The sequence below is a fragment of the Maylandia zebra genome, linkage group LG10 (genome assembly GCF_041146795.1).
Source record: "Maylandia zebra isolate NMK-2024a linkage group LG10, Mzebra_GT3a, whole genome shotgun sequence".
NCBI classification, from domain to species: Eukaryota; Metazoa; Chordata; class Actinopteri; order Cichliformes; family Cichlidae; genus Maylandia; species Maylandia zebra.
Window position 1 is genome coordinate 18,149,219 of NC_135176.1, and position 25,976 is coordinate 18,175,194.

Sequence of the window (25,976 nt, forward strand, 5' to 3'; positions counted from 1 at the left end):
AGTCAGGGCTGACCCAGGACCATTGCTGTGAGTCACAGTGCGCAGCATAAAAGTCCTTTCACATCGGACGCAGGATGTGCTGCTAATGCTAACTAAAAGCAAAGGATCCAGAATTTGTTACGCTGGCTGCTGGGCTCTGTGGGTTTTTGCAGCAGCTCTACCTGTACTAGATGCACCTGCTCCTTGTCTTTTCTATCTCTGACTTTATGTCCTCTACAAGAGTTTGTTTTTTTTGCTGGTTCTTCAAATGTTCAATAAAAACATGTATGCTAATTCATAACGAAGAAAGCTTTGTAATGAAGACTGTCACATTTTGAGCCCATAGATATATCAATGTATTAATTTCTGTGTGTGTTAAATAAAGAGAAAAAATATTTTCCAGCTTACCTGATGAGAGTATCATCATCAACGATGAGCAGCCAATCGGCTTTCGGCACAGCTTTGCCTAAAAACCGCCTCAAGATTGCAAACGTCTTCCCACAGTGTCCTTTAGGGGAATAAAATATACAGAAGAAAATGTGAAAAAGATTCAACATCACATTCAATAACAGCTCGAGCTGATTTATTTTGGTTGATAATCATGTCAAGGTCATGACCTTTGGATGAGCTGTCCTCTCTTAGTGCACTTGTTAATGTTGTGTTTCAATAAAATGGAAGAAAATGTTTACAAAATGATAAAAAATGGGGAGAATTGGAAGAATGAGCAAAAGCACCTGCATGTGTGTGAAATGACAAAGTAGAGCCAAGAAAAGGTTGTGGACAAAGTGCAAGAGGAGAAAGCATAGATATGAGGAATAGATGGATGTGCAACTCCCTTCCATGTGAATGGACTTCAAGTAAAGCACAAAGGTGCATCTCAGACAAGAGTGATATCATTAGAGAGATAAAACTGGTGTCCGTGTCTTTTTCACAGAAGCTCTGTTTAGTATTTTTTGCTCGAGCGCCTATTATGACAAAGATTAGGTGACATACACACTTCTTTTCACCGCTAACAGCCAGTTAACTGATTAAATCAGACTGTCTTTTGATTTGTCTGCTCATAGACTGACTGTGGTGCACTTCAAATGTGTAAGGACAGGAAATATGGAGCTCGATACTTCAGTCCTCAGGAAAGGAGCTATTACATCCTGTGATTAGCCAGCTGTGCAGAGGTGAGCCAGGGACCAGGAGCTTTAAATTTTCCTTCATTAACTTTAACACTTGCAGCTTTTATGCCTGCAGCTCAGGGCAACATTGTGCTCCAGTATCCCCAAATGTGTTCCATGTTTCACTGAGCATGATCAGACGACACTTGCATAAATGCTGATACAAATCAGGCACAATGTTTGCCATATTTCTCAGCATACCAGCATCTCCTAAATAGTACGAAACATAAAGTGCATTTTTGGCTTATGACCAACTCTGCCTTTCTTATTGTCATGTAGGTAGTTTCGTGATGACTTTATTAATGCATATTCTGGAGTGTCTACACAATCTGACTAGTCTTCCCAACAATTTTAAGCTACAAATGATCTTCATCTGACCTCTGACAGGGGACACATCTCTGTGCTTGTTCCGTTAGACCTCAGCGCAGCATTCAATACCAATGACCCCAATATGTGACCACAGAGATTAGAACACAACATAGATTCATAGCTATCTGATAGATTCCAATTTGTTCATGTAAACGGGGAGTTTTCCTAAAAGCCGGATCCGTACACTATATTGCTATTATATATTTGTCTGCTGTCACATGCATATGAACTTGACAACCCATTCTTAATCCATAGGGTTTACTATGATGCCGGCCCACCCTTTGGAGATATAATAGCTTTAACACTTCTGGGAAGGCTTTTCACAAAGTTTAAAAGTTTGGTTATTGGACTTTAAGTGATGTACAGTTGTGTTCAAAATAATAGCAGTCCAATGTGACTAACCAGAGTTGTGGTAAATGGCCTGTATTTGTACAGGGAGTGCAGAATTATTAGGCAAATGAGTATTTTGTCCACATCATCCTCTTCATGCATGTTGTCTTACTCCAAGCTGTATAGGCTCGAAAGCCTACTACCAATTAAGCATATTAGGTGATGTGCATCTCTGTAATGAGAAGGGGTGTGGTCTAATGACATCAACACCCTATATCAGGTGTGCATAATTATTAGGCAACGTCCTTTCCTTTGGCAAAATGGGTCAAAAGAAGGACTTGACAGGCTCAAAAAAGTCAAAAATAGTGAGATATCTTGCAGAGGGATGCAGCAGTCTCAAAATTGCTTCTGAAGCGTGATCATCGAACAATCAAGCGTTTCATTCAAAATAGTCAACAGGGTCGCAAGAAGCGTGTGGAAAAACCAAGGCGCAAAATAACTGGCCATGAACTGAGAAAAGTCAAGCGTGCAGCTGCCAAGATGCCACTTGCCACCAGTTTGGCCATATTTCAGAGCTGCAACATCACTGGAGTGCCCAAAAGCACAAGGTGTGCAATACTCAGAGACATGGCCAAGGTAAGAAAGGCTGAAAGACGACCGCCACTGAACAAGACACACAAGCTGAAACGTCAAGACTGGGCCAAGAAATATCTCAAGACTGGTTTTTCTAAGGTTTTATGGACTGATGAAATGAGAGTGAGTCTTGATGGGCCAGATGGATGGGCCCGTGGCTGGATTGATAAAGGGCAGAGAGCTCCAGTCCGACTCAGACGCCAGCAAGGTGGAGGTGGAGTACTGGTTTGGGCTGGTATCATCAAAGATGAGCTTGTGGGGCCTTTTTGGGTTGAGGATGGAGTCAAGCTCAACTCCCAGTCCTACTGCCAGTTTCTGGAAGACACCTTCTTCAAGCAGTGGTACAGAAAGAAGTCTGCATCCTTCAAGAAAAACATGATTTTCATGCAGGACAATGCTCCATCACACGCGTCCAAGTACTCCACAGCGTGGCTGGCAAGAAAGGGTATAAAAGAAGAAAAACTAATGACATGGCCACCTTGTTCACCTGATCTGAACCCCATTGAGAACCTGTGGTCCATCATCAAATGTGAGATTTACAAGGAGGGAAAACAGTACACCTCTCTGAACAGTGTCTGGGAGGCTGTGGTTGCTGCTGCACGCAATGTTGATGGTGAACAGATCAAAACACTGACAGAATCCATGGATGGCAGGCTTTTGAGTGTCCTTGCAAAGAAAGGTGGCTATATTGGTCGCTGATTTGTTTTTGTTTTGTTTTTGAATGTCAGAAATGTATATTTGTGAATGTGGAGATGTTATATTGGTTTCACTGGTAAAAATAAATAATTGAAATGGGTATATATTTGTTTTTTGTTAAGTTGCCTAATAATTATGCACAGTAATAGTCACCTGCACACACAGATATCCCCCTAAAATAGCTAAAACTAAAAACAAACTAAGAACTACTTCCAAAAACATTCAGCTTTGATTTTAATGAGTTTTTTGGGTTCATTGAGAACATGGTTGTTGTTCAATAATAAAGTTATTCCTCAAAAATACAACTTGCCTAATAATTCTGCACTCCCTGTATAGCGCTTTACAAGTCCCTAAGGACTCCAAAGCGCTTTACACATTCATTCATCCACCCATTCACACACACATTCACACACTGGTGATGGCAAGCTACATTGTAGCCACAGCCACCCTGGGGCACACTGACAGAGGCGAGGCTGCCGGACACTGGCGCCACCGGGCCCTTTGACCACCACCAGTAGGCAACTGGTGAAGCGTTTTGCCCAAGGACACAACGACCAAGACTGTCAGTTCGAGCCGAGCCACGATCTTTTTGGTAGAAATCGTATTATTACATGGCAAATAATTTACCAGTAGGTGTAGTAGAGTCAGAGAGACCAACAGACCCAACATTCATGATATGGATGCACCTGAGTCTGTGTAATTAAATAATTAAGTGAAAGGGGCATGTTCAAAATAATAGCAGTATGGAGTCCAATCAGTAAGGTCATTCATTATGTGAAGAAACAGGTGTCATTCACATGGAACTTATTTAAGCATGAAGCCAGCACGTGTTTTACATGCAATTCTCTCTGAAAACCTGAGAAAGATGGGTCGTGCCCGACATTGTTCAGAACACCATGCTTTAATCAAAACATTGATTGTAGAGGGAAAAACATGTAAAGAAGTGCAGAAAATGATAGGCTGCTCAGCTAAAACGATCTCCAATGCTTTAAAATGCAAAGCCAAACCAGAGAGACGTGGAAGAAAACTGAAGACTACCATCTGAAAGGAATGAACAATAGCCAGGAGGGCAAAGACTCAGTCAATGATCAGCTCCAGGAAGATCAGAGTAGAGCAGGGCGATACGACCAAAAATATTTATCACGATAAACATTTGAAAATTTGCGATAATGATATAACTGACGATATAATTGACATTAGACAAAATACTTTACAACTCCACAACTTTACTAGTGCAAAAAACCCATTAATGTATTTTCACTTAAACAAGCAGCTGTTTTTTATGGAAGCCCGTTTCCGCCACTAAAAAAAAAAAAAAAAGCTAGTATCCATAACTCGAAATTTCGAGAAATATAACTCGAAATTTCGAGTTACTTTTCTCAAAATTTCGAGTTAGCTCTGCCAATCAAAAATATACGTGAATGAGGTCGCTTTCTTGTTACCCGGAAGCATATGGCGCAGGACCGCGCACTCAAAAACGGATCCCAACAAATTAAAGTATGTTTGCTGATAGTAACACCATGTGATTCAGCTAATAACACAGGGATTTCATCATTTGTGAAGCCAGGCTGAAAACACTCAGCAATCTGTGCATTCACGACTGGATGTAATACCGGTAGCTTAGCTGTAGCATTTGTAGCTGAGGGCTTCAGCTTCCGGGTAACATGGAAATGACGTCATTCACGTAGATTACTGATTGGCAGCGCTAACTCGAAATTTCGAGTTGCTTTTCTCAAATTTTTGAGTTAATATGTCGAAATTTCGAGAAAATAACTCAAAATTTCGAGAAAATAACTCGAAATTTTGAGTTATGGATCCTTTTTTTTTTTTTTTTTGTGGCGGAAACGGGCTTCCATAGTTTTTTATGTGCATTAAGGTTACATAAAAATTTAACAGTGCAAATGCAAATTCCTTGCTGACAGTTTAACCAAAAGGCATTTCCAGTGGAAACTGGCTGACATATTCTCAGCATAACCATGTATAATATCCACAAAACCTAAAAAGAGGTTATACACACACAATACGGTGCATCACATGATTGTTGGGGTTTCATTCTAATATTGTAGACTCTTTACTTTACAATATAAACCTCCTTGAGGTGACTGTTGTGAATTGATGCTGTATGAATAAAATGTAATTGAATATTCTGATCTGTATCCAGCAGTTATCAGTAAAAATTGTTGCTGCTAATGAACTTACCCCTCTCAGTATTGGACACTCCCAAACTGACTGTTGGTATGGAGGCATCAGTAACATCGCTATAATACTCTAAAAACCCAGACTCTTTCTCCCAGGTCGCCTTCACCACTGGTACTGTGGAAATGAATGGGGAAAGATAACCGAACCTGCAACAACATTAAGCCTTCACCACTGAGCTGTAGACACATACAAACAGATATATATACAGTAGCTATGACTAGTGAAGCACTGATTGATGGCAGGCAAAGCTTCTATTTAATTAATAGACTATAATTTATAGTCTTTAGTCTTTAGACATGACACAAAAAACCTACAAAGTAATAACTTAAAAGTGATCCATGGTAAGGGGGACTCATCTTACCTTAATTTATTCTGAAACACATCCACTAATTATTCACTTGTACAGAGCATCAGTGCTTTGAATAATTGCACAAATTATTACAAATACAAAAACTTTAATATACTGAAATATATTATTATATCTGAGTTGCATTGTTATTATTCCTGTGTGTCTCAATCACTTGTTTTTAAAATGATCACAGTGGACAAAATGTTGTAAAAGTATAATTATTAAAGGCAATGAAGTACAGTCATTAAAAAAAGGGATTCCCTCTTTTAATGTTTTAAATCTCAGAACACGATGAAAAAATAAATAAATGAATAATTCGATATTTGCCTGGTCTCAAAATTAATAAAAGAGAACCTCAGATGAATAAGACATAAACACAAAAACTAAACTAAAAGAGAAACTATGTACAAATCGTGATTCTATGACTCGCAGAACCACTTTTAGTAACTATAATTTAAATTTTGCTGCATGACTTTAAAAGATTCTGAGATTGTTGTGGGTGATTTTTGCTCTACTTATTTAATTTTCAGGCAGTAAAACTTTATTTGTTGGACACAACATCTGACTCTAGAGTGTTTGGGTATACAGAGAAGTTCACTGTCAGCTCAGTGGGCCTAATTTATAACCAGTGCATACACACAAACCTGTGCGTAAATGTGTGTAAACATTTCACACAAAAAGATCAGTGATTCATCAATTTATTGGTTAGCGAGTGTATCGATATTCAGCCAGAGCATCGCTCAGGTTTTTTTCCTCCTTCATTTACTTGTTTGTTTCAACCTCTCATAACTCCTGTGGATTCCTGCGCTTCCTTCTCCGACAGTTTTATATAAGTTTCTTCAGGAAACTTTCTCATGTTTCTTTTTTACCTTAGCTAAGCCAGTCTCTTTACTTAAAGTAAAGTAAAGTGTGCGTGTTAGTCCCCATAGGGAAATAGTTCCTCTGCATTTAACCCATTCACCCAGTGAAGCAGTGGGCAGCCACCAATGCAGCGCCCGGGGAGCAGTGTGTAGGGACGGTACCTTGCTCAGGGGTACCTCAGGGTAGCCGTTCAGTGGAGTCGAACCCCCGACCTTCCGATCATGGGGCCACCACTCTACCTACTGAGCTATCCCTGCCCTTACACCTCAGTCTCTATTGTCTCGATGCATGCTCAATTATCCAGGTGAGTAAATCCCAAAAGGCTGATTCGTAGTTGATGACGTAGCGTTTTCAGTGGGAGAAACGTTTCGTCACTCATCCTTCTTCAGTCTCAGCTGACTGCAGGTTTCCCCAACTTTATAAACAGCACATTTGCACAATAACTGAATGAACGATGGGCTGTTACATGAAAAGTGAAAGACCATCCCTGAATCGAGGAGGAGGCCTAAGGCTAAATCTGTCATTGCAGCCATGCCCCAACTCTTTGTGAATGGTACTCATGGCCATTGATCAGTGGCTATTGACCAATGTTCATGACAATTTCCATATTAATGATCGAGGAACTCCCAGCCCATTGTTCATTCAGTGGCTGAGTGACAAAACGTTTCTCCCACTGAAAATGCTACGTCCAGATGAACAGAATCAACCTTTTGGGACTCAATCTCTATTACATGATGTTAAGCATACGGTATACAGATTGGGGGCGACAAATAGAAGCCTGCAGTTGCAGCCTGCAACACGTGTAGTGTGGTAAGAACAAAATTGGCCATTGCGCACATGTAATGAATCTGTTAGTGAATCTTCATGCAAACACATTTCTTGTGAACAAGGTAAGAATAAGAATGATTCCATGCACATTAATGAATGAGGCCTACTGTTCTATAAGTCTTGTGCTTTGTTCAGATGCCACTTTGCAAACCTAAGTCATAGCACCATGTTCTTTTTAGAGAAAAGAACAATTCTGCACAAGCCGTACTTGTTAAATGTTAAAGTTAACAGCAGTACAATTATAAAAAGACTGAACATGTTTAACTGAAGCCATGTTATAGAGTCGCTCATACTTCAGTTAATCAAGCGCATTTGATTATCAACACTTTAACCTTTTAATTTGATGGAAATATTAAATAAATAAATGATAAATACATAAAGACACAGATAGCAACATGCAGAACCTATAAAAGACCAGATGTTTTCTTTAGTTTCACTGATATGTAAATCCTTAAAATTGAAACACAATGTGCTTGACAGGCACATTTACGCCAGAGGTATATTTAAGTATGGTGTGAAAACCATCACAGGCCACAACACCAAGAAAAGCACAGTGGGGGGGACTGTGGAGAAGGCAAACAAACTTAACAACTTCTTCAACAGGTTTGACCAGCCCACAACCCCCCCACCCTCACCTTCTCTACAGAGTCCAATCCCCACTCTCCTACCTCCCTCGCTTCCCCCCCTTCCTGACACCATGACACCCCCCTCCTCCAATCCCTCTCTCAGCAGCAAGACATCTCCCCCCTCCCCTCCTCCCAAACATCTCCCAGTGTCACAGTGGATCAGGTCAGGAGACAACTGAGGAAGCTTCGCCCCAGAAAGGCAGCAGGCCCAGACAAGGTGTGTCCTAGGATGCTAAAGGCGTGTGCTGCTGAACTTGGGGAGCCGCTACAACGAGTCTTCAACCTCAGTCTGCGACTGGGGAGAGTGCCCGCCCTATGGAAGACATCCTGCATCGTCCCGGTCCCCAAAAAGAACCGGCCCAATGAGCTGAATGACTTCCGACCGGTGGCACTGACGTCACATCTTATGAAGACTCTAGAGCGGCTCTTCCTCAACCTCCTCCGACCACAGGTACAACATGCCCAGGACCCACTACAGTTTGCATACAAGGCGGGTGTCGGAGTGGAGGATGCCATCCTGTACCTCCTACACAGAGCCCACTCACACCTGGATGGGGGAAAAGGCACGGTCAGGATCCTGTTTCTTGACTTTTCCAGTGCCTTTAATACCATCCGGCCCTGTATGCTTCAAGAAAAACTGAACAGGATGGAGGTGGACCCCTGCCTGGTGGCTTGGATCTCCGACTACCTCACCGACAGACCACGGTACGTCAGGCTGAAGGACATCACGTCTGACACTGTGGTCAGCAGCACAGGAGCACCACAGGGAACTGTGCTGTCCCCTCTTCTCTTCACCCTGTACACCTCTGACTTCTGCTACAACTCTGAATTATGCCATATTCAGAAGTTTGCAGACGACACAGCCATCATGGGGTGTATCTGGGATGATCAGGAAGAGGAGTACAGAAGTCTGGTGAGGAACTTTGTCGCATGGAGTCACACAAACCACCTGCAACTCAACACCTCAAAGACTAAGGAACTGGTTGTGGACTTCGGGAGGTCTAGAGCAGGTCCACTGCCGGTTCAGATAGAGGGGGAGGAGGTGGAGGTGGTCAACAAGTACAAGTACCTCGGGCTGTGGGTGGACAATAAACTGGACTGGTCATGCAACACAGAGCACCTGTATAAAAAAGCCCAAAGCCGACTGTACTTCCTCAGGAGGCTGAGGTCTTTTAACATCTGCAGGAAGCTCCTGAGGATGTTTTACCAGTCGGTGGTTGCTGGAGTACTTTTCTATGCTGTGGTGTGCTGGGGGAGCAGCACAGCAAAGAAGGACTCATGCAGGCTGGAGAAACCGATCAGGAGGGCTAGCTCTGTGGTCGGCATGAAGCTGGACACTCTGGTGACAGTGGCAGAGAAAAGGACATTAAAGAAACTGATGGACATTATGGACAATGCCAGACATCCTCTGCACACGGCCATTAACAACCAGAAGAGTCTGTTCAGTGACAGGTTGCTTCTCCCAAAGACAAGAACTAACAGACTTAAAAACTCCTTTGTCCCACACGCCATCAGACTGTTTAACTCCTCTCTGGAGGGGAGAGGGAGGGGAAACAGGAGGACAAAGGAGGGGGGAACAACTAAGCTGTAGTGCCTCTTCACCTCACTGTACAATACCTTTTGTGCAATACTTTTGTAAATAGTCAACGGTGCAACAGACTCAATACTTGAAATGTGCAATTCACTTGTATTTTTATTTTTATTCCTATTTTATTCCTATTTTTTATTCCTATTTTATTCCTATTTATCCCCTTCGTATATTTTATTTATATTGTCTCTGTATTTATTTATATATATATATACATATATATATATATATATATATATATATATATATATATATATATATATATATATATATGTGTGTGTGTGTGTGTGTGTGTGTATATATACATATATACATATATATATATATATATTTATATGTTAGGGGTGCAACGATATTCGTATCGATATTGAACCGTTCGATACAGTGCTTTCGGTTCGGTACGCATATGTATCGAACAATACAACATTTGTAATTTATTTTATCAATTTTCCTTCTGACGATGCTGTCTGTGTTGAGCGCTCAGTGAATCTGTGTTCGACTACTCCGCCTAGGCTGCACTGTCCAGCGCAGATCCACTGAGCGCTCAACACAGACAGCATAGTCAGAAGGAAGAGCGCAGGGCACCTCCCCCACCCTCATTCAGATCTGGCGTTTGGAATTATTTTGGTTTTCATGTGACGTATGACCCTGAAGGTAAGCGAGTCATGGACTAAAGTAAAACAGTATGTTGGATGTGCCATGCAATGCTCAATTACATTGGTGTGAACTAGTGTGCTAGCGCAGTTAGCTCGTTAACGTGTTGGCCGTCTAGCGCCATGCACGGAGCGATCGGCGGTAGCTCGTTAACGGAGATTTGCCGTGTTGTGGCGTTAAGGTCATTTCAACGAGATTAACCTGAAAGCACTAGTGGGAACACAACGAATATGACTGCACATTTACGCCGACATCATCCTAGTGCAAAGACAAGTGGAAGCAGACAAAAAAAAGCAAGCATGCTACTAACTTTAGCCGAGTCATTTAGATAGCTGTTAGCACATGATTCTCCTTATGCTGCTGAGAATATAGCCCAGAAGAAGCGGATAGTATAGCTTTTAATTTGGAAAGAGCCATTTCTCTGTAATAAACTCTCTTTTCCAAAGATGAGTGATTCCTCAATCAGATACAGGGCTCGCAATATCGCTAGCCCGACGTCCCGGAGCTAGCGATTTTTTCAGTCGGGCTACCAAAATCTATCTCTGCCCTGCCCGTCGGGCTATTGTAGGAAAAATATATGTCAATGCTTTTGCATTCTTTCAGAAATGTAGCTGGGTAATTATGTCATTGGCATCGGTGAGCCACTGTCAATATGTGACATATTGAAGTCGCGTTTGAATTTGCGCTCGTTTTTTTGCTTTCACTTTGCAATCGTGCGAACTGTGTATAGAGAGCGACAGCACTGATCTGTGAGTGATGATAATTTGTGCACCAATTCCTCTGACATCGTCTTATTAATCGTTAGCTTACTATGCAAACATGACAAGTGAAATCTCCCGCAGCAAGCTTAAACATGTGAGAGGTTGATCGCGCAGAGAATCGCTGAGCTTATGTGAGTGAGTGTGTAAAAGCATTTCAGTTCTGCTGAGCCAAATAAGACAGGTCAGGGTGAAGAAGTGACAGCCAAAGAAAAGATTACCACAAAACGGAGAAGTTATGACAAATCAGACTATAAGGCAAAAAGAAAGTGCAGCTTTATGGTTTCATGGACAAAAGAATTTCTGTGGCTGCGATATGACGAGCTAAATAACCAGGGCTGCACATAAGTGGTCCGCAGGTGCGCATTCGCTGTCAAAATAAAAAACACGCACAAGGGTTAGGGTTAAATTTAAAAACTGTACTTTTGAGTTAAAATATATATTTATAATTTTAATAAATGACAAATTAAAAATGCATGAACATTTTTTTGTATCGAAAAAATATCGAACCGTGACACCAAAGTATCGAACCGAACCGTGAATTTTGTGTATCGTTGCACCCCTAATATATATATATATATATATATATATATATATATATATATATATATATATATATATATATAATATTCTGTAACTCTGTAACTTCTGTCGGTGCTGTGCTTTTTTGGAAATCGAATTTCCCAGAGGAACCCACCCGAGGGATTAATAAAGTTCTATCTAATCTAATCTAATCTAATCTAAAGTATACTTGTACTTTAAGGTTCTTTCTATTATTTGAGATAGCTAGAGCTGTAGCTAGAAGATATATTTTAGATAACCAAATGTATTGAATGTTAAATAATTAATTTAGATTAACAAATTTTGAATTAGTATATGTGTGCTTACTGACATGATGGATCTTGTTACCTACTTACACCTCTGCAGAACAAAGTATTGTTAATTTGTCCGAAGTTGTACACACACCTCGATCTGAGTGGAACTTTTGGCAAGTTTTCACAGCAACAAATACATCATTCTTCGACACTGGATGCCCCTAAAATAAGAGAGAAAGAGAAAAAGTGTCTGCCTTCATTGGGGGAAAAAAAGCACTGTAGCCATCAATGGGTAAAAAAAATGTGCTTCAGAATATGTGTTTCATATCAGCAATACATGTAATGTCTACATAATATCGCATATGCTCAACTCGTCTTATGTTTCAGATGCATAAAAATCATGTAGCAGAGATTTATACTCGATCTGTTCAAATAGTTTTTAAAGCATTCAGTGCAGGTAGCTGTGCACTTGATTTCCATTAACCCTTCAGATTAAATCAGCTCACTTGCTCACAGAAATTTCTGTTTGCATTCCCATACAGCAGACTTTGGCAGTGGCATAAAGGGCTGACTTCAGTCTAACTAATATGGACAGCTCAGCTGTAATTTGTTGTGACTTAAAGTGATGGATTACTGCACACTGGAAAAAGGTCCAACGCGTTTAGCCAGTTTTTCCTGTGCTCATATTTGACAATTTAAACTAAATAAGAGGAATATCTTAAGATTTCATTGAGTTTGTTGAGTAAACAATGAACGTTACGTATTATTGCCAAGATGTTAGCGATAATAAAACAGTCTTGCCGCATACGTGAGTCAAAAATAACTATTGTTGACTTAGAAAAAAAAATCTACAGGTAGCTGTCATAACAGATTTGGTTTTACACCAAAGTTCACACAAAATGAGAAGAACTGAAATGAAAGTTATATCTAGAATAACCAGACAGAGTGAAGCTGTTACATACGCAGTCGGGCAGGTAGGTTGTAAACGCGGTAGCACAGCCGTCTCTCGGCTGTGTGCAAAACTCTGGAACTGCTGTCAGCTTTGGGCCATGTCCTTCCTCCCAAATAAACAAAGCAATCTAGAAAAACAGAACATGCATGAAGACAAATTCAAAGGTTAAAGTGTTTTGTCACTATATTCAAATTAGTGATGGTAAACTTGACAAAAAAGTAAAAAGGCACAAAAAAAAAAAAAAGTCAAATAAGGAAACAGTAAAGATAAATTCCAGTCTGGTCTCAGATATTAACAACAGCTAATCCAGGTCCTTTAAACTTTAAACGTGTTTTTACTTCCACTACTTTCTCTGTCAGCATTTGGTCTGACCTGGAAGACTGTGACATTGTGTTAACACACACCTGAATGCTCAGAGCAGCAAACCACCAAAACTTCTGCTTTTTTAAAGGTGCTCAAACTTGCTGATGATTATAAATTAAAGTGCATTTCAGCTGCACCTGGTTGCTACTTACCCTCTTAATTCTTATGGAAGCAGTAGGGGTGTACTTAAGTTTTTCACAGGACTGTAAATGCTAACTGCTCCAGTGATGTGTTGAAAAATAATAAACGATCTACCAAAGCTGCAGATCAAAAGCTACGGGGAGGAAATGCTGTTATAATGTACTTTAGCTCAGCTCGTAGACTGAAAGACACTGATTTCAATTTTCACAGAAGAAGAAGCACAAAGTTGAACTGAACCAGTTTTTGTTTGGTTATAATTGATTTAAACGCTCCAAGAAAGTGACAAAGTACCTCATGCTTCAGGTCGATTGTAAAATCTGACTTGAGATTCTCAGACCGTATCCGCTCTGTGAGTCTGAAACACATGAAGGTTGAAGAAAGAAGGTAACAAAGCACAGATGAAATGAGCAGGTTCCCATATTATATAATGAAATTAACAACAATGACTGAAAGTTACTCAGTTATTATTTTGCAGGAAAGCAGCCAATCAGAAGTCAAGCTTGAAGGGTAGGCGATTTTAAAGGTAGAAAGAGACGGTGGACAAAGTAAGGGCCTGCAACAAATCCTAATATAAAATATATAAGATGTATTTTACACTGTGAGTGAAGCAACAGGTAATGGTTAAGATTAGGGATGGGTACCGGTGTCCGGTGCCATGATGGCACCGGTTCTGACATAAACGGTAGTAACCAGACCGAAAAGCAGCGCACATTTCGGTGCTTTATTTCGGTGCTTTTTTTTTTCCTGAGCTGTGATACACTTCTAGCCAATAATTTTACGTTTCCGAGGATAGTAGGCGGGTCCAGGTACGTACGTTCTTTTAGAGCAGAGCTACAGATTAAAATGTCCAAGGCGAAGCGGTCAAAAGTCTGGCTGTACTTCACAGCAAAATATGCAAACTCAGCAGCCTGCAACAAGTGCTTTAAGCTGATACTGTGATACTGTCAAAGGAGGTAACACCTCGAATCCGATGAAACACCTGGCGACGCATAGCGTTTTTTTTAAAAGCCCAGAAATGCGCCGTATGATAGCTTGCTGCGAGACCTCACACCGAGCGCATCTACTGTGCGTGGGTTGCCTGTTATCTGACCCGGAGTTAGCAATATCCCCCAAAAACCCCGAAGAGGAGAGTCCTGGCCCCTAGCCCTGCCAGTGTAGCAGAAATGATGACGGATGATGATGCAGCAGCAGCCGTTCTTCTCTGCGTGAGTAGCTTAATGTTCGTGTGTAATTTACGTTGAGTAGGCTAACCACGTTATTACATTAATGCATGTAAAGTGAACTAGCAAACATCATCATAGCTACATGCGGCTGTCTTCTTGTTTGATGGCAGATGCTCCCTTCACCCTGGCCAAAAAGGCTAAAATGACCAAAGAAAAAGTGGAAAACAGCTAAACATGAGAGGTTTAGGACAAAGTTTGTGTTTTTTCCATTGTTTAAGCACTGCTTCCAGCCAAGAGTGATGCCATATATGCCCCATAGCTGCAGAAAAGGCTAACATTGTTATCTTTTTACAAAAAACCAGCTGAACATGAGAGGTTTTTGGACCAATTTTGTGTTCTCCATTCTTTAAGCACCGGTTTGAGCACCGGCACCGTTTCAAAAGTACCGATTTGGCACCGGTATCGGATAAAACCTAAACGATACCCATCCCTAGTTAAGATTGCAGCTGATAACTTTTTTCTTAGTGGGACAAAAAATAAGTGCTGCATTAAAAGTCATTCTGGGAACATTTCTTTTTTAAAAGATTTATTTTTAGCTGTGCCTTTTCTTTCTCATCTTTTCTTTTTTGTTTTTGTTACTGTAAACTGTCTCCCTCACTCTTGTAGGTCCTTATTTTTATTGGCTGAATTTAGCTTAGTCTTTACAATTAACAGATGTCTTATTAGAAAGCTTATAAAGGTCTGCTAAATGTGTAAAAGAAGAGAGGAGAGCAACACAGGGACTCACTTTAATCTTTACGCTCACCTCTTGAGCAGCGGCGCACTGAGAGCCCAGCCTGCTGTGGTGTCAGGGTAACTGAAGGAACTGGGGTCCTCAGAGAAGGCATAGTGGTGAATGATGGAGGCCTCGTTGTCATGGAGACGCTTACCCAAAAACCACTCCTGTATTGCAAAAAGATCACCATGATCATCATTTTATGCATAGCAATTGAGTGCACAGTCACTACTGTTATTGAGGTGTGTGTGTGTGTGTGTGTGTGTGTGTGTGTGTGTGTGTGTGTGTGTGTGTGTGTGTGTGTGTGTGTGTGTGTATCCCACCTCTTGAGCTGGATATCTGTTGAGGACCTCCAGCAGAGCAGACAGTGTGACTTTGGTTTCCTCCTCTATGAAGAACAACCAGGAAGCTGAATGTCCATATTTGACAAAGAGCCTGAGAAGATTGACAACTTAACAACGCCAAACCATCAAGGTTAAATAAGCTGTCATGCAACGTAATTTTAATAAGTTACTCATCTTCATTTGAGTGCTCAACACTCACCGAGGAAGTGCAGGGAGGATACTCCAGTCCCCTTCATACTGTGACAGCTCATGGAGAAGAACAATCACTGGAACTCCCTGCATGGCACATAAGAGCTGAATCATCCTGCAGTCACATGAAAAACACTGAGCTGAACCCCTACAGAAGCATTTTAATGATTCATTTATGATGATTTCAGTTTCTCTGCATAAGCATCTTATGTCCCCACTATGTCCCATAGTTTACTAGTACGGGTAGTACCAATACATCAAATAACATATTTCGCATACATATGATGACCGTAGTCTTACAACAGACAAACGCACAAAACACCAGAACTACAAAGGTGTAAATAAATGCAAATGTGGACTAAATTTCTATTTCAAACACCTAAACTTTAATGAATGCAGATTTAAATCAATCAAAAACAATACGTTGAAGCCCATTGCTTTGTTATATTAGCTAGCATTTTTCTTTAAAACATAGTGATTCATCAGTACTGTATGTCAACTTCAAACTTATGTTACAGGATGGATATTTAAACTTTTTATTTATTTACTGGAAAAGTTCTAGTGACCTACCCTGCAGCTCTGTTGGAGTCGTTTTTGGATGTTTCTCTGATATATTTACTTTAAATGTTATTTTTTGAGTTTTTTTCTGAGTTCAAGATTTGGTTTTGTTTTGTGTCTCAATTGTTTCTTACTTTGGCTCTTTTGTAATGTTTGTAAGATTCCTATTTTTCCTTTGTCATCATCATATCCTCCAGCAGTCTGTTTGTATTCTACGTTCTTCTTCTCTGGTTGAGTCTTATTTTTATCTTTTGTTTTCCCTTTCTGTTTCTGTTTCCAGAGCTGTGTCCTTGTGTCGGTCTGGTCTCTGCATCCTGCGTCTGTATTTGTGTCAAGCTGGTGTTTCTGTTCCCACGTTCTGTTTCTTCTTCTTTTATTCTGGTGTCTATTCTTCTTCTTGTATCTTGTGCCTAATTCTACTTCCTCTGTCTTGTCATCTGAAATGAGTCCCAGCTGGGCTCTTGCCTGTTCCCTCGCCTCTCGTTATCCTGTGTGTATCTTGCTAATTTTGAGTTTTTTGCATTTTGCGCACAGTTTTCATAAGCTCAGTAATAAAGCTGCCTTTTATTTTATCCCTCATTCCCGAGTCCTGCCTGCCAAAATGTTTCATGACATTAAAATGTAACTCAAATTCCACCATCTGGGAACACAGACATCTGAAATATGACAAGAGGCACAACTTGACCTGAAGAGAGGTAACAGCAAGTTCCATTTATAGGTTTTGACAGGATTTTGAGTGCAATAAAATGGCTTTCCAAAAGTGTTTGGGACATCCCAGTCACTTTATGGGATTTGCCAGTTTTATTCCATGCTTCAAAAGAGTCATAGTAGAGAATTTGGGGGAGCTACCATGTGATGTCAGTCAATTTCAATAACCAGAAGAAGCTGCTTCTCATTCAAATTCATAAACTGGTTCTGGTTTTGATTTTACTGAACTCCTAACATCTGTTGCAGCTTTGGTAGAGTGCCATCAAGACTACATTATGTAGTAAATCCTTAAGTATTTAATCTGCGTCCATTTTTCAAATTAAAAAAAGTTAGTATGGTTTCAATTAAAATCAAACATATAATCAACACTTTATTTCTGATAATTAAAAAATTTTTAGACAAAAAAATGCTTTTTTTTCTCCCTAAAATCATTACTTCAGTAACTTAGTTCTCAGTGAAGAAGAATTCAGGAAACAATCTTGCAGACACCCTCTGCAGCAGGTTTCAGTATAGTGGGATTTGTGCTACTTCATATAGAGCCTATAGTCTCGGCGATTACAAGCTCAGAATGAGACTAGAAAATAGAGGATTCGTACAGTCATAAGTCTTTTCCATGTAGCTATTTAAATTGGTTGTAAAGAAGCAATTGGGAGGAATAACTGATGTATGGGTCAACTGAAGTGAAAGCTGGTGCAGAGATTAAGCCCCTCGTTACATATGTTGTTACAGAACCAGGAGACTAAAAGGCCTTTAACTGTCTGGCAGCAAGAGAGGTGTGCAAGCTATTAAGTTATGTCAAGTGTGCAAATTGATTTATGCAAGATGAACGGCTGCTACAAAACATGACCTATGACCAAAATAAAATGCTCCACTCTGTTGTAAATTTATGTCCGACCACACGGATGTTCTTTGCCAGTATATTGAATAAAGCAATTATCTGATGTTCCATTTACAAAGCTTGGTTTGATGATTCCCCCTCTCCTTCATTTTGTACAATCATACAATGCTGGCTTCAGACTGAAAGAGCATATGACAGCGCTAACCACCTCCTCATTTAAAAAAGGACACAACACTTTTCCAAAACTGTTATAAAGGTCACTCAGACATGTTGCTCTACGTACAAGTGGGCTGTGTGTTTTAGTAAAGAACTTTCTCACTTGTAAGTTGAAGCGCTGTTTTCTGGTGAATTAAAACCTGAGATGCTATTGATGATATTTTAGTCACATTTTGACCACCACCATTAATTGCTGAAGGAAAAAAGCCTGCAAGAGAGTTAAACAACAAGCTGGCAGGACATCAGAGTCGGCGATCGTGGCTCAAGAGTTGGGAGTTCGCCTTGTAATCGGAAGGTTGCCGGTTCGAGCCCCGGCTTGGACAGTCTTGGTCGTTGTGTCCTTGGGCAAGACACTTCACCCGTTGCCTACTGGTGGTGGTCAGAGGGCCCGGTGGCGCCAGTGTCCGGCAGCCTCGCCTCTGTCAGTGCGCCCCAGGGTGGCTGTGGCTACATTGTAGCTTGCCATCACCTGTGTGTGAATGTGTGTGTGAATGGGTGGATGACAGGTTGTGTAAAGCGCTTTGGGGTCCTTAGGGACTAGAAAAGCGCTATATAAATACAGGCCATTTACCATTTACCATTCAGCATTTAAACCGTGCCGTCAGTGAAAATCAACATCAGCAGAAAAGTCACCTTAAACAAGGATTACGCAACCGCTTTAAGGTCTTTATGCTGCAATAAGCATCAAATCAAAAGCTTTCAGTTCCAATCACACCCTTCCAGCTTTTGTGAAGAAATGACATTATATCCATGAAAAGTCATCAGATTAACAAGATTCCTACAAGCATGGTGCTGCACCCATATCCGTCAAACAGTCTCATTTCCAACTACTTTCACTGAACCTTAGACGAAACATTATAGAGATGCACAAAGCTTGAAAAGCCTTTCTAAGGACCTGTGTGTTCTCCCACCTACGAAACGAAACTGTCTACAAAAGGCAGATGGTTTTTGTAGACAGCACATGGAGACAAAGAATAGGTAGAGCTATTTTGGACCTGTGCAGCTGAGGGATAGCGCATATATACTGGACAAAGACATTAAAGATAGAGGTGCCAAGCAGTAAGAAAAGAGGAAGGCCACAAAGAAGATTCATTGATGCAGTGAAGGAGGCCAGAGATAGAGACTTTACTAATGCCGCACTGAGGAAATTCACTTGTTAAAGCAGCACAAAGGCCAAATGTCTTACAGCCAATTTAGAATCACCAATCAACCTGGGAGGAAGCCAGAGTACCAGGAGCGAGGGAAAGGATAACATGTTTAAATGTTACATAGAATGGCTCCAGCCAATCACAATGCTGGAACTCTTTTAGTTTTTGCCAAAAACTAAAAGTAAAGCATATTTTTCTGGGGGTTTTTTTAAACATTGATTTCATTAGTAACTCACCAACATTCATCGCCCTTTTCTATTTTACGCCTTCACTACAGTTTTCGATCACCACCTGCTCTTTAAAAAAAAAAAAAAAAAAAAGGGTGAAAGTGAAGATTTTACGATTTAGCTTTGGAAATCTTTTCACAGAGCCCCTGCTGCTTGAATTTTTTGCCATTTCTTGCAATCAGGCAGTTTTTCCTCAATTTAAACTGCAGGTAAAGAGAAAACATCAGACTCATATTTCACAGTACCAATTCATCTCAAAGGAAAATAAACATCTACTGCACCCCATCACATCCATAAACCTGTCATCTCATTTCACTGGTAACAAAATACTTTTGAGAGATACCCTGCAGGCAGGTACCATTAAACGCTTACTGCATGAAAACAGTGAGCCTGGCTTCCTTCAGAGGCTCTGTGGAAAGGAGGACATCTATTGGTGCCATGTTAATACCGCAAGAAAGCATAAATCAGTTTTAACATTTTTTGACACCTAATAAAAGCTAAAGTACTTAAAGGATTGCTGTCCTGTCCTGCTGGCACAGTAAAGTGCAATCATAAAACAGGCATAAAAATCAGCCATAAAAATCCACCATAGAAACTAAAGTAGCTCACTTATGAGCTTTAAACTAAGCAAGCGTGGAGGTGGCTTTATGTTTTGTCCATTAACACCAGTGATGCTTATCGATACAAAAAAACCCTGAGAAATAAATTGTATTCTAATTAGACAAAATTCACCCATTAAAGCTTTAAAATTATGGTGTAAAGTGTAAATGAACCATTGGATTTAATGAACGCCTATGGCAGCAATAACCTCCAAATTGTGTTTCAATTATCTGCGGATTAGACCTGCACGATGCTCAGGAGGACTGTTGCGTTTTACACAACTGCTTAAGCTCACCCATAATGGAGTCAATACATCAGCATCTGCAGTTGAATGCGGTCTGTGTGTGTGTTTAGGTTTACTTTGTTTGGAGTAATCGTCCACCTGAATCACCAAGGCCCAGAAACAGCAAAGCAGCCCTAAATGATGATGCTCTCTCTGCTGTACTGCATCAACGTGACGGTGTTTTCATGCTGGGATGCTGGCGTCTCTTTATGCCATACGCAGTAATGTGTTTTTTCCACCTTGTTTGCCTTTTTAGTTAAAATACACTATATCTGTCCCGTTTGTAGCAACCGAAAATAAAATAAATTCATAATTATAATAAAGGTCAATCAAATGGACCAATATGGCAAGGCCATGATGATCCACTTGGTAAAATAAATCCGCTTGGCATCTTTCTTGGCCTTAAGACAACAATTCTGATGGCTAAAGATCCAAACGGGACACAAAAAATGAAAAAATAAAATAAAATAAAATACACTATTGCAATTTTTAATTAGAGGTTGACCTGGAGATTTTCAAGACAAGTTTATGTAAGAACCTGCCCCCAAATGTCAAAACAAGCATCTAATTAGGAGAAAACTCTTGTAATCTTTTAAACTGACTTGAGTAATAGTTCTCCAGCTTTTCTTTCTTTGGACATTGGCTGCTTTTTCACACATTTTCAATGCAGACCTTGTACCTGACCATTTTCACAGGAATGTTTGTTTCTTCTTGTTGAGTCATTCAATACTGCACACAAGCATATAAGCACCCAAGTGAAGGGATGTAACAGTTTTGTGTCTATACATAACAAACAAATTTTGACATTTGATCCATCCACTGTTCACTGAAGCCTCTACAGAAATGGTCTGAGTGGAAGGGTGGCTGCCAAGAAGCCATTTTCAAAGAAAGGAAACAGGGAGAAAAGGCTGAGATGTGCCAAATTATGCAAACCTGACCTGAAAATCAGTGGCGACAGATCTGATGGCGTGATGAATCCAAATTTTAAAATCACTTAATTAATTAATTAATTAATTAATTAGGTTAATGATTTAATGAGTCACCAAACATCCAAAGAACAGCTTTCTATGTCCTTTAAGAAGCCTGGAGAACTATTCCTGTAGACTACTTAAAGAAATTACAAGAAAGCTTGGCTAAGAGAGTTCAGGCTGGAGTTTTTTTTAGCCTGTCTTCATGTCTGGCAGCTTTTGCAATCAGAATCAGGATCTAAATGAACTGTTGTGCCAAACATATTTGCTTTTCCAAGACGAGCTCTGGAGTCTTTAGGCCCCCTTTTGTTTGTGTTTGTGTTTTCTTTCTTTCTTTATTCATTTCTACTATTACTCACATGAGTGCATGTCTAATACAGCATTGCCAGAGTTGACAAGCACAAGAAAAAGAGCAAGAAAAAAAGGGAGGGGAAATAGATGAAATGAAAAGGACAAGAGGACAGAGCACAAGTGAAAAAGCATGATGGGCCTCCAAGTGCTGCACCTGTAAGAATAAACATGCAAAAAAGTAGCACCTGGATGGATGGATACACAAACTAACAATTTTGGTAATAACGGCCCCATCAGACAGAGAAAGACCCAGGAGACCCAGGCATCTGCTGCTCGCACAGAGTACTGAAGAGCCGAGACCACATCTCGATGACAACTGTGTGCACATAGCAGCAGAGGATGGAAGTGGGCCCCAGATGGAGCCCTTAGAGCCAAAGAGCAAGGCCCCCAGAGACCCAGAGACGGCAGGCAGCCCATGCCACCAAAGACAAAAACAGGGCCTCAGATGCCTGAGAACCGCCCAACTCTCAGCAGAGCCCCCAACTGCACTGAAGAGGCCACCCTGGACCACAACCTCCAAAGGAGTGGGCCAACAAGTACGGCAAAACATCAAGCCATGCACCCTGGAACCAAAAGTACTTACATCCCGGGGGAGGGGCAAGGCCACCCTCCTCAACCATGTCCCACAGGTGCCAAGGGTCACCCAGGCTGAGCCATACATAAACACACCTACACATATACAGACACACACAGACCACTCACACACACACACACACAAGGACACACAACCATCACTATCAACCCCCCTGTGAACAGATGTGACCCCGAACCAATCGGGCTGTGTTAAAGAATAAAAATGGTCGTATCAAATATTGACTTTCAAGCTCATTAGAATCATGCAATCTCTGTTTTTGACTTATCTACTGTATCTCCATGTATGCTCGCACATGTTTCAATAAATCACTTGTAGAGAAATGTAAGCATAAGAAAAAACCCCATCTTGGCTGTCAATCTCATTCTGCACTGGGAAGATGGTTGATACAGGATGATGGCACGGAGATTCATTTCCCTCTGAAGTCGGCTGCTGCTGCTGATTTTCAGTAACATCAGGAAGTTAGTTCCTTTAGAATACGAGCCAAGAGCCCAAAAAACTGAAGAAAGCCACAACATCTGCTCAAGATGGCTGATGGTTGATGAGAGCTTTTGTAACGGGAGATAGCCTTTGTCTTCACTGCCTCTCTCAGACACTCATCCAAGAGGCTTCTTCTGTAGTTCTAACACCTGCAGAAACCTCTTGGATGAGCAGTGACATCTTCACAAGCTTAAAGAAGTCCAGTCGTCTTCTTTTTAATCTTCTAAGAGGTTCCAATCAAAGCGAGCACTCTGACCATCACTGACCATGACACTGTCATGAGTAGAGCCTGCTTGTAGCGCCTCATTACTTCACCTTATGATTGCAAATGACTTCAAATGGTTAACTTCCTTTATTCATTATCACTGTAAATGAATTCACATAAACGATTATAGCAGATTTTTATAACATAAGAAGAATGTTGATATTTTCTTATGGAGACTATACTCAGCGTGCCTTCTGTACAATACATGTATGAGCGTGTACAGGAAAATAGGAAGATTATAACAAAGCATGGCAGATGTTACCTGCCCAAGTCGGGCTGCCTGCTGCAGAATCTCCACTTTCCTTTGACCACTGCGACGGGCATGGTAGGAGTTCCTCTGGCTCTGGATCACTATCATTACGTCCTCCAGCTCTGTGAAAAGACATGCATGGAATATGTATCCTGATGACTGGTTAAGAAAACAAAGAGGAAGCGCTAATCCTTTCATCCTTTCATGTTCGAATTTAAACTCATCTACAATATTTCAAAGTACGCTCTTAGACACATTATTATAAGATGCGCTATAGAACTTGTTTATTTCCCAAATAGTTGTACAAAATGTTAGATCGCCCTCTCACTCACCGACAGAGTGTTTCCTGCGCTCTGCTGCCTGTGGACAGTCAGAGAGATTGACAAAAACACATTGCTGAGGCACGTGGCAAAGCATTAATTTACAACAAGAAACTAAAAAGCAGCACTTACATGATCAGGCCCTGTGTGTTTGTCTCCAGCAAAGACGTCTTGGTATGGAAAGAAAAGACAACTGAACAATTATTTGTGAGGAGACAAAAAATATCTTTTTTTGATTTTTCAGTTTAAATCAAACCAGTACCTACACTCAATGGCCACTTCATTAGGTGCACCTGTTTAACTGTTTATCCAGTCAGCAAGTCATGTCAGAGGTCAGAGGAGAATGGCCAGACTGCTTTGAGCTGATAGAAAGGTAACGGTAACTTACGTAACCTGTTACTATCGAGGTATGCACAAGAGCTTTTCTGAACACACAACCTTGAAGCAGATGGGCGGCAGCAGCAGAGACCGCACCGAGTAACACTGTTGTCAGCTAAGAACAAGAAACTGAGGCTCCAATTAAACACGGGCTCAGACAAGAGAAGATTAGAAAACTGTTGCCTAGTTTGACGGGTCTTGATTTTTACTATGACATTTGGATGGTAGTTGTATACAACTAAACTAAAACGACTTTTTCTGGTAATAAAAGAGAACAATTATAAAGTGTAGAAATTATCAGCATGTTTTTTAAGACACCTTCAGCTTCATTTGCAGCCCCCCACGCTTCGGCAGACCTGTCAGCAACCACAGCGGATGATAACGATACCTGCGCATTAATACCATTTCCTCTTTTGATTTTAAAAATAAAACCATGCGCTATATCTCTCACTTTCTTTAGAAAGACAGAAAAACAGAACAAATGTCATTATGACTTTACGTTAAAATTTGACAAGGTTAAAAATGACCTTGGTTCATAATTTTTAATGCAGAGTTAAACAACGTTATATTTCACTACTTTCAAAGAACAACTCAAAGCCACTTCCGGCTGCTGACACAGTGTGTCCAGCTTTGTGTGGCGGGTAAGCTAACTGCACCCCTGCCTCGGATCTGCAGACGTTTCACTTCACTTACCGAGACAAATGAGAAGCACAGCGACCAGTCTGCATCCGTAAAACATATCACGGTGTGACATGACTCCTAGTGCTACTGGTTCAATCACCGTGTTTCCATGGCGAACTGAAGAAATCGGTTTGCTACATCTCTGTACCGGAGGCGTGAGCTTTCATGTAGTGGCAGTTAGTGCGGAGCTGTAGCGACCTCTAGCGGACAACAAATGAGTAGTTTGGTTTTCGATGTCTGGTATTGGATCGGATTGTTACAGAAACGGGATATAATATAAATAATTGTCTCTGGTCACAGTAAATAGGAATTCAACCTAAATTTTTGTACTATTCATGCCAATAAAGGTATGCCCTCCTAAAATCTAAGATTAACTTAAAAAAAATCAGCAGGTTTTAAAATTAGGTAAATACACATTCAGATTAACAACAACAGATGGTATATTACACTTGTAAAATTATGATATTATTTTATGCCATGTTATACCCCTAATTAAAGATTGTGAATTATTATGTAGTTTTAGTTTGCATTATTCTCCTGAATTAGAAGAAGCTGATAACTATTGCATTAGTTAAACTGATTTGCATTACATTAAATTGCTGACTTGTTGTGAATGAATGATATTGTTTTATGATGCATTATATTGCTGAGTTATAAGAAATACTGTTCGCAGAAGGTTATTGTCTAATTTGTCTGAGTAGAAGAGAACAGAATGTGCTGGAGTTTTCTGCCCCATTTCAGCAGGAGCAGATAAACAGGGAGCCAAGGTCGTAGCTTAGGCGCTGTGTGAGAGAGAGCATGTGAATGTTTAGGCTTTTTATGATAAGGTGGAGGCACCAGAGGTTATAAAAGTTTGAGCAATGCTCCACCATTTTGAGATTTTGAGGCTGTCTGCATCAGTGTCCATCTCCCACGTGTGTGATCATTAAATCATCGTTTGACTCAACCCGGCCGGACCAGTGTTGTTATTGTGGTTTTTTCTCTTGTCTCCATCCCCAATATTTTGAACCTTAACACACTGTATTATTATTTTTATTATTACCATTATCATTATCATTATCATCCTAGGACATCACATTTTGGGGTATTTAGACCAAAATACTAAATTTTGCTCTACAAGGGCCTGATATCCACTTACGAGGACATTATACTGCTACTGTTCTATCAAAATTTTAAATGAATATCCTCATTTGTGGCTCTTATTTTTTTTTAAAAACAAAAATCAGGTAAAAAAAAAAAATCTGGTAATTCTTTGTTTTTACATTCATCGGGCCCCAATATGCCCAAACATCAAATAGAAATTAAAAATGCATGCTGTGGAAGAGTTCAGGTCCT

The 25,976-nt window shown here is 40.5% G+C and overlaps 1 protein-coding gene across 5 annotated transcripts in view; it reads right to left on the minus strand.

Annotated features, from left to right (window-relative positions):
* Window positions 1–24,811, minus strand: part of b3glctb (beta 3-glucosyltransferase b) — a 31,303-nt gene extending 6,492 nt beyond the window's left edge. The window contains exons 1-12 of one of the 5 annotated variants that reach the window (XM_024804066.2): window positions 24,654–24,811; window positions 23,715–23,752; window positions 23,595–23,622; window positions 23,275–23,384; window positions 15,789–15,865; window positions 15,569–15,680; window positions 15,276–15,412; window positions 13,599–13,662; window positions 12,814–12,930; window positions 12,003–12,072; window positions 5,373–5,486; window positions 388–487 (exon numbers count right to left, since the gene is read on the minus strand). In XM_024804066.2, the coding sequence (XP_024659834.2) occupies window positions 388–487; window positions 5,373–5,486; window positions 12,003–12,072; window positions 12,814–12,930; window positions 13,599–13,662; window positions 15,276–15,412; window positions 15,569–15,680; window positions 15,789–15,865; window positions 23,275–23,384; window positions 23,595–23,622; window positions 23,715–23,752; window positions 24,654–24,714 (1,028 nt within the window). In that variant the 5' untranslated portion in view covers window positions 24,715–24,811. Of the gene's footprint in view, window positions 1–387; window positions 488–5,372; window positions 5,487–12,002; window positions 12,073–12,813; window positions 12,931–13,598; window positions 13,663–15,275; window positions 15,413–15,568; window positions 15,681–15,788; window positions 15,894–23,274; window positions 23,385–23,594; window positions 23,623–23,714; window positions 23,753–23,844; window positions 24,290–24,653 lie in introns of those variants that run through there. The other 4 variants (XM_076889252.1, XM_076889249.1, XM_076889251.1 and 1 more) reach the window with 4 other exon arrangements.
* Window positions 24,812–25,976: the final 1,165 nt, after the last annotated feature.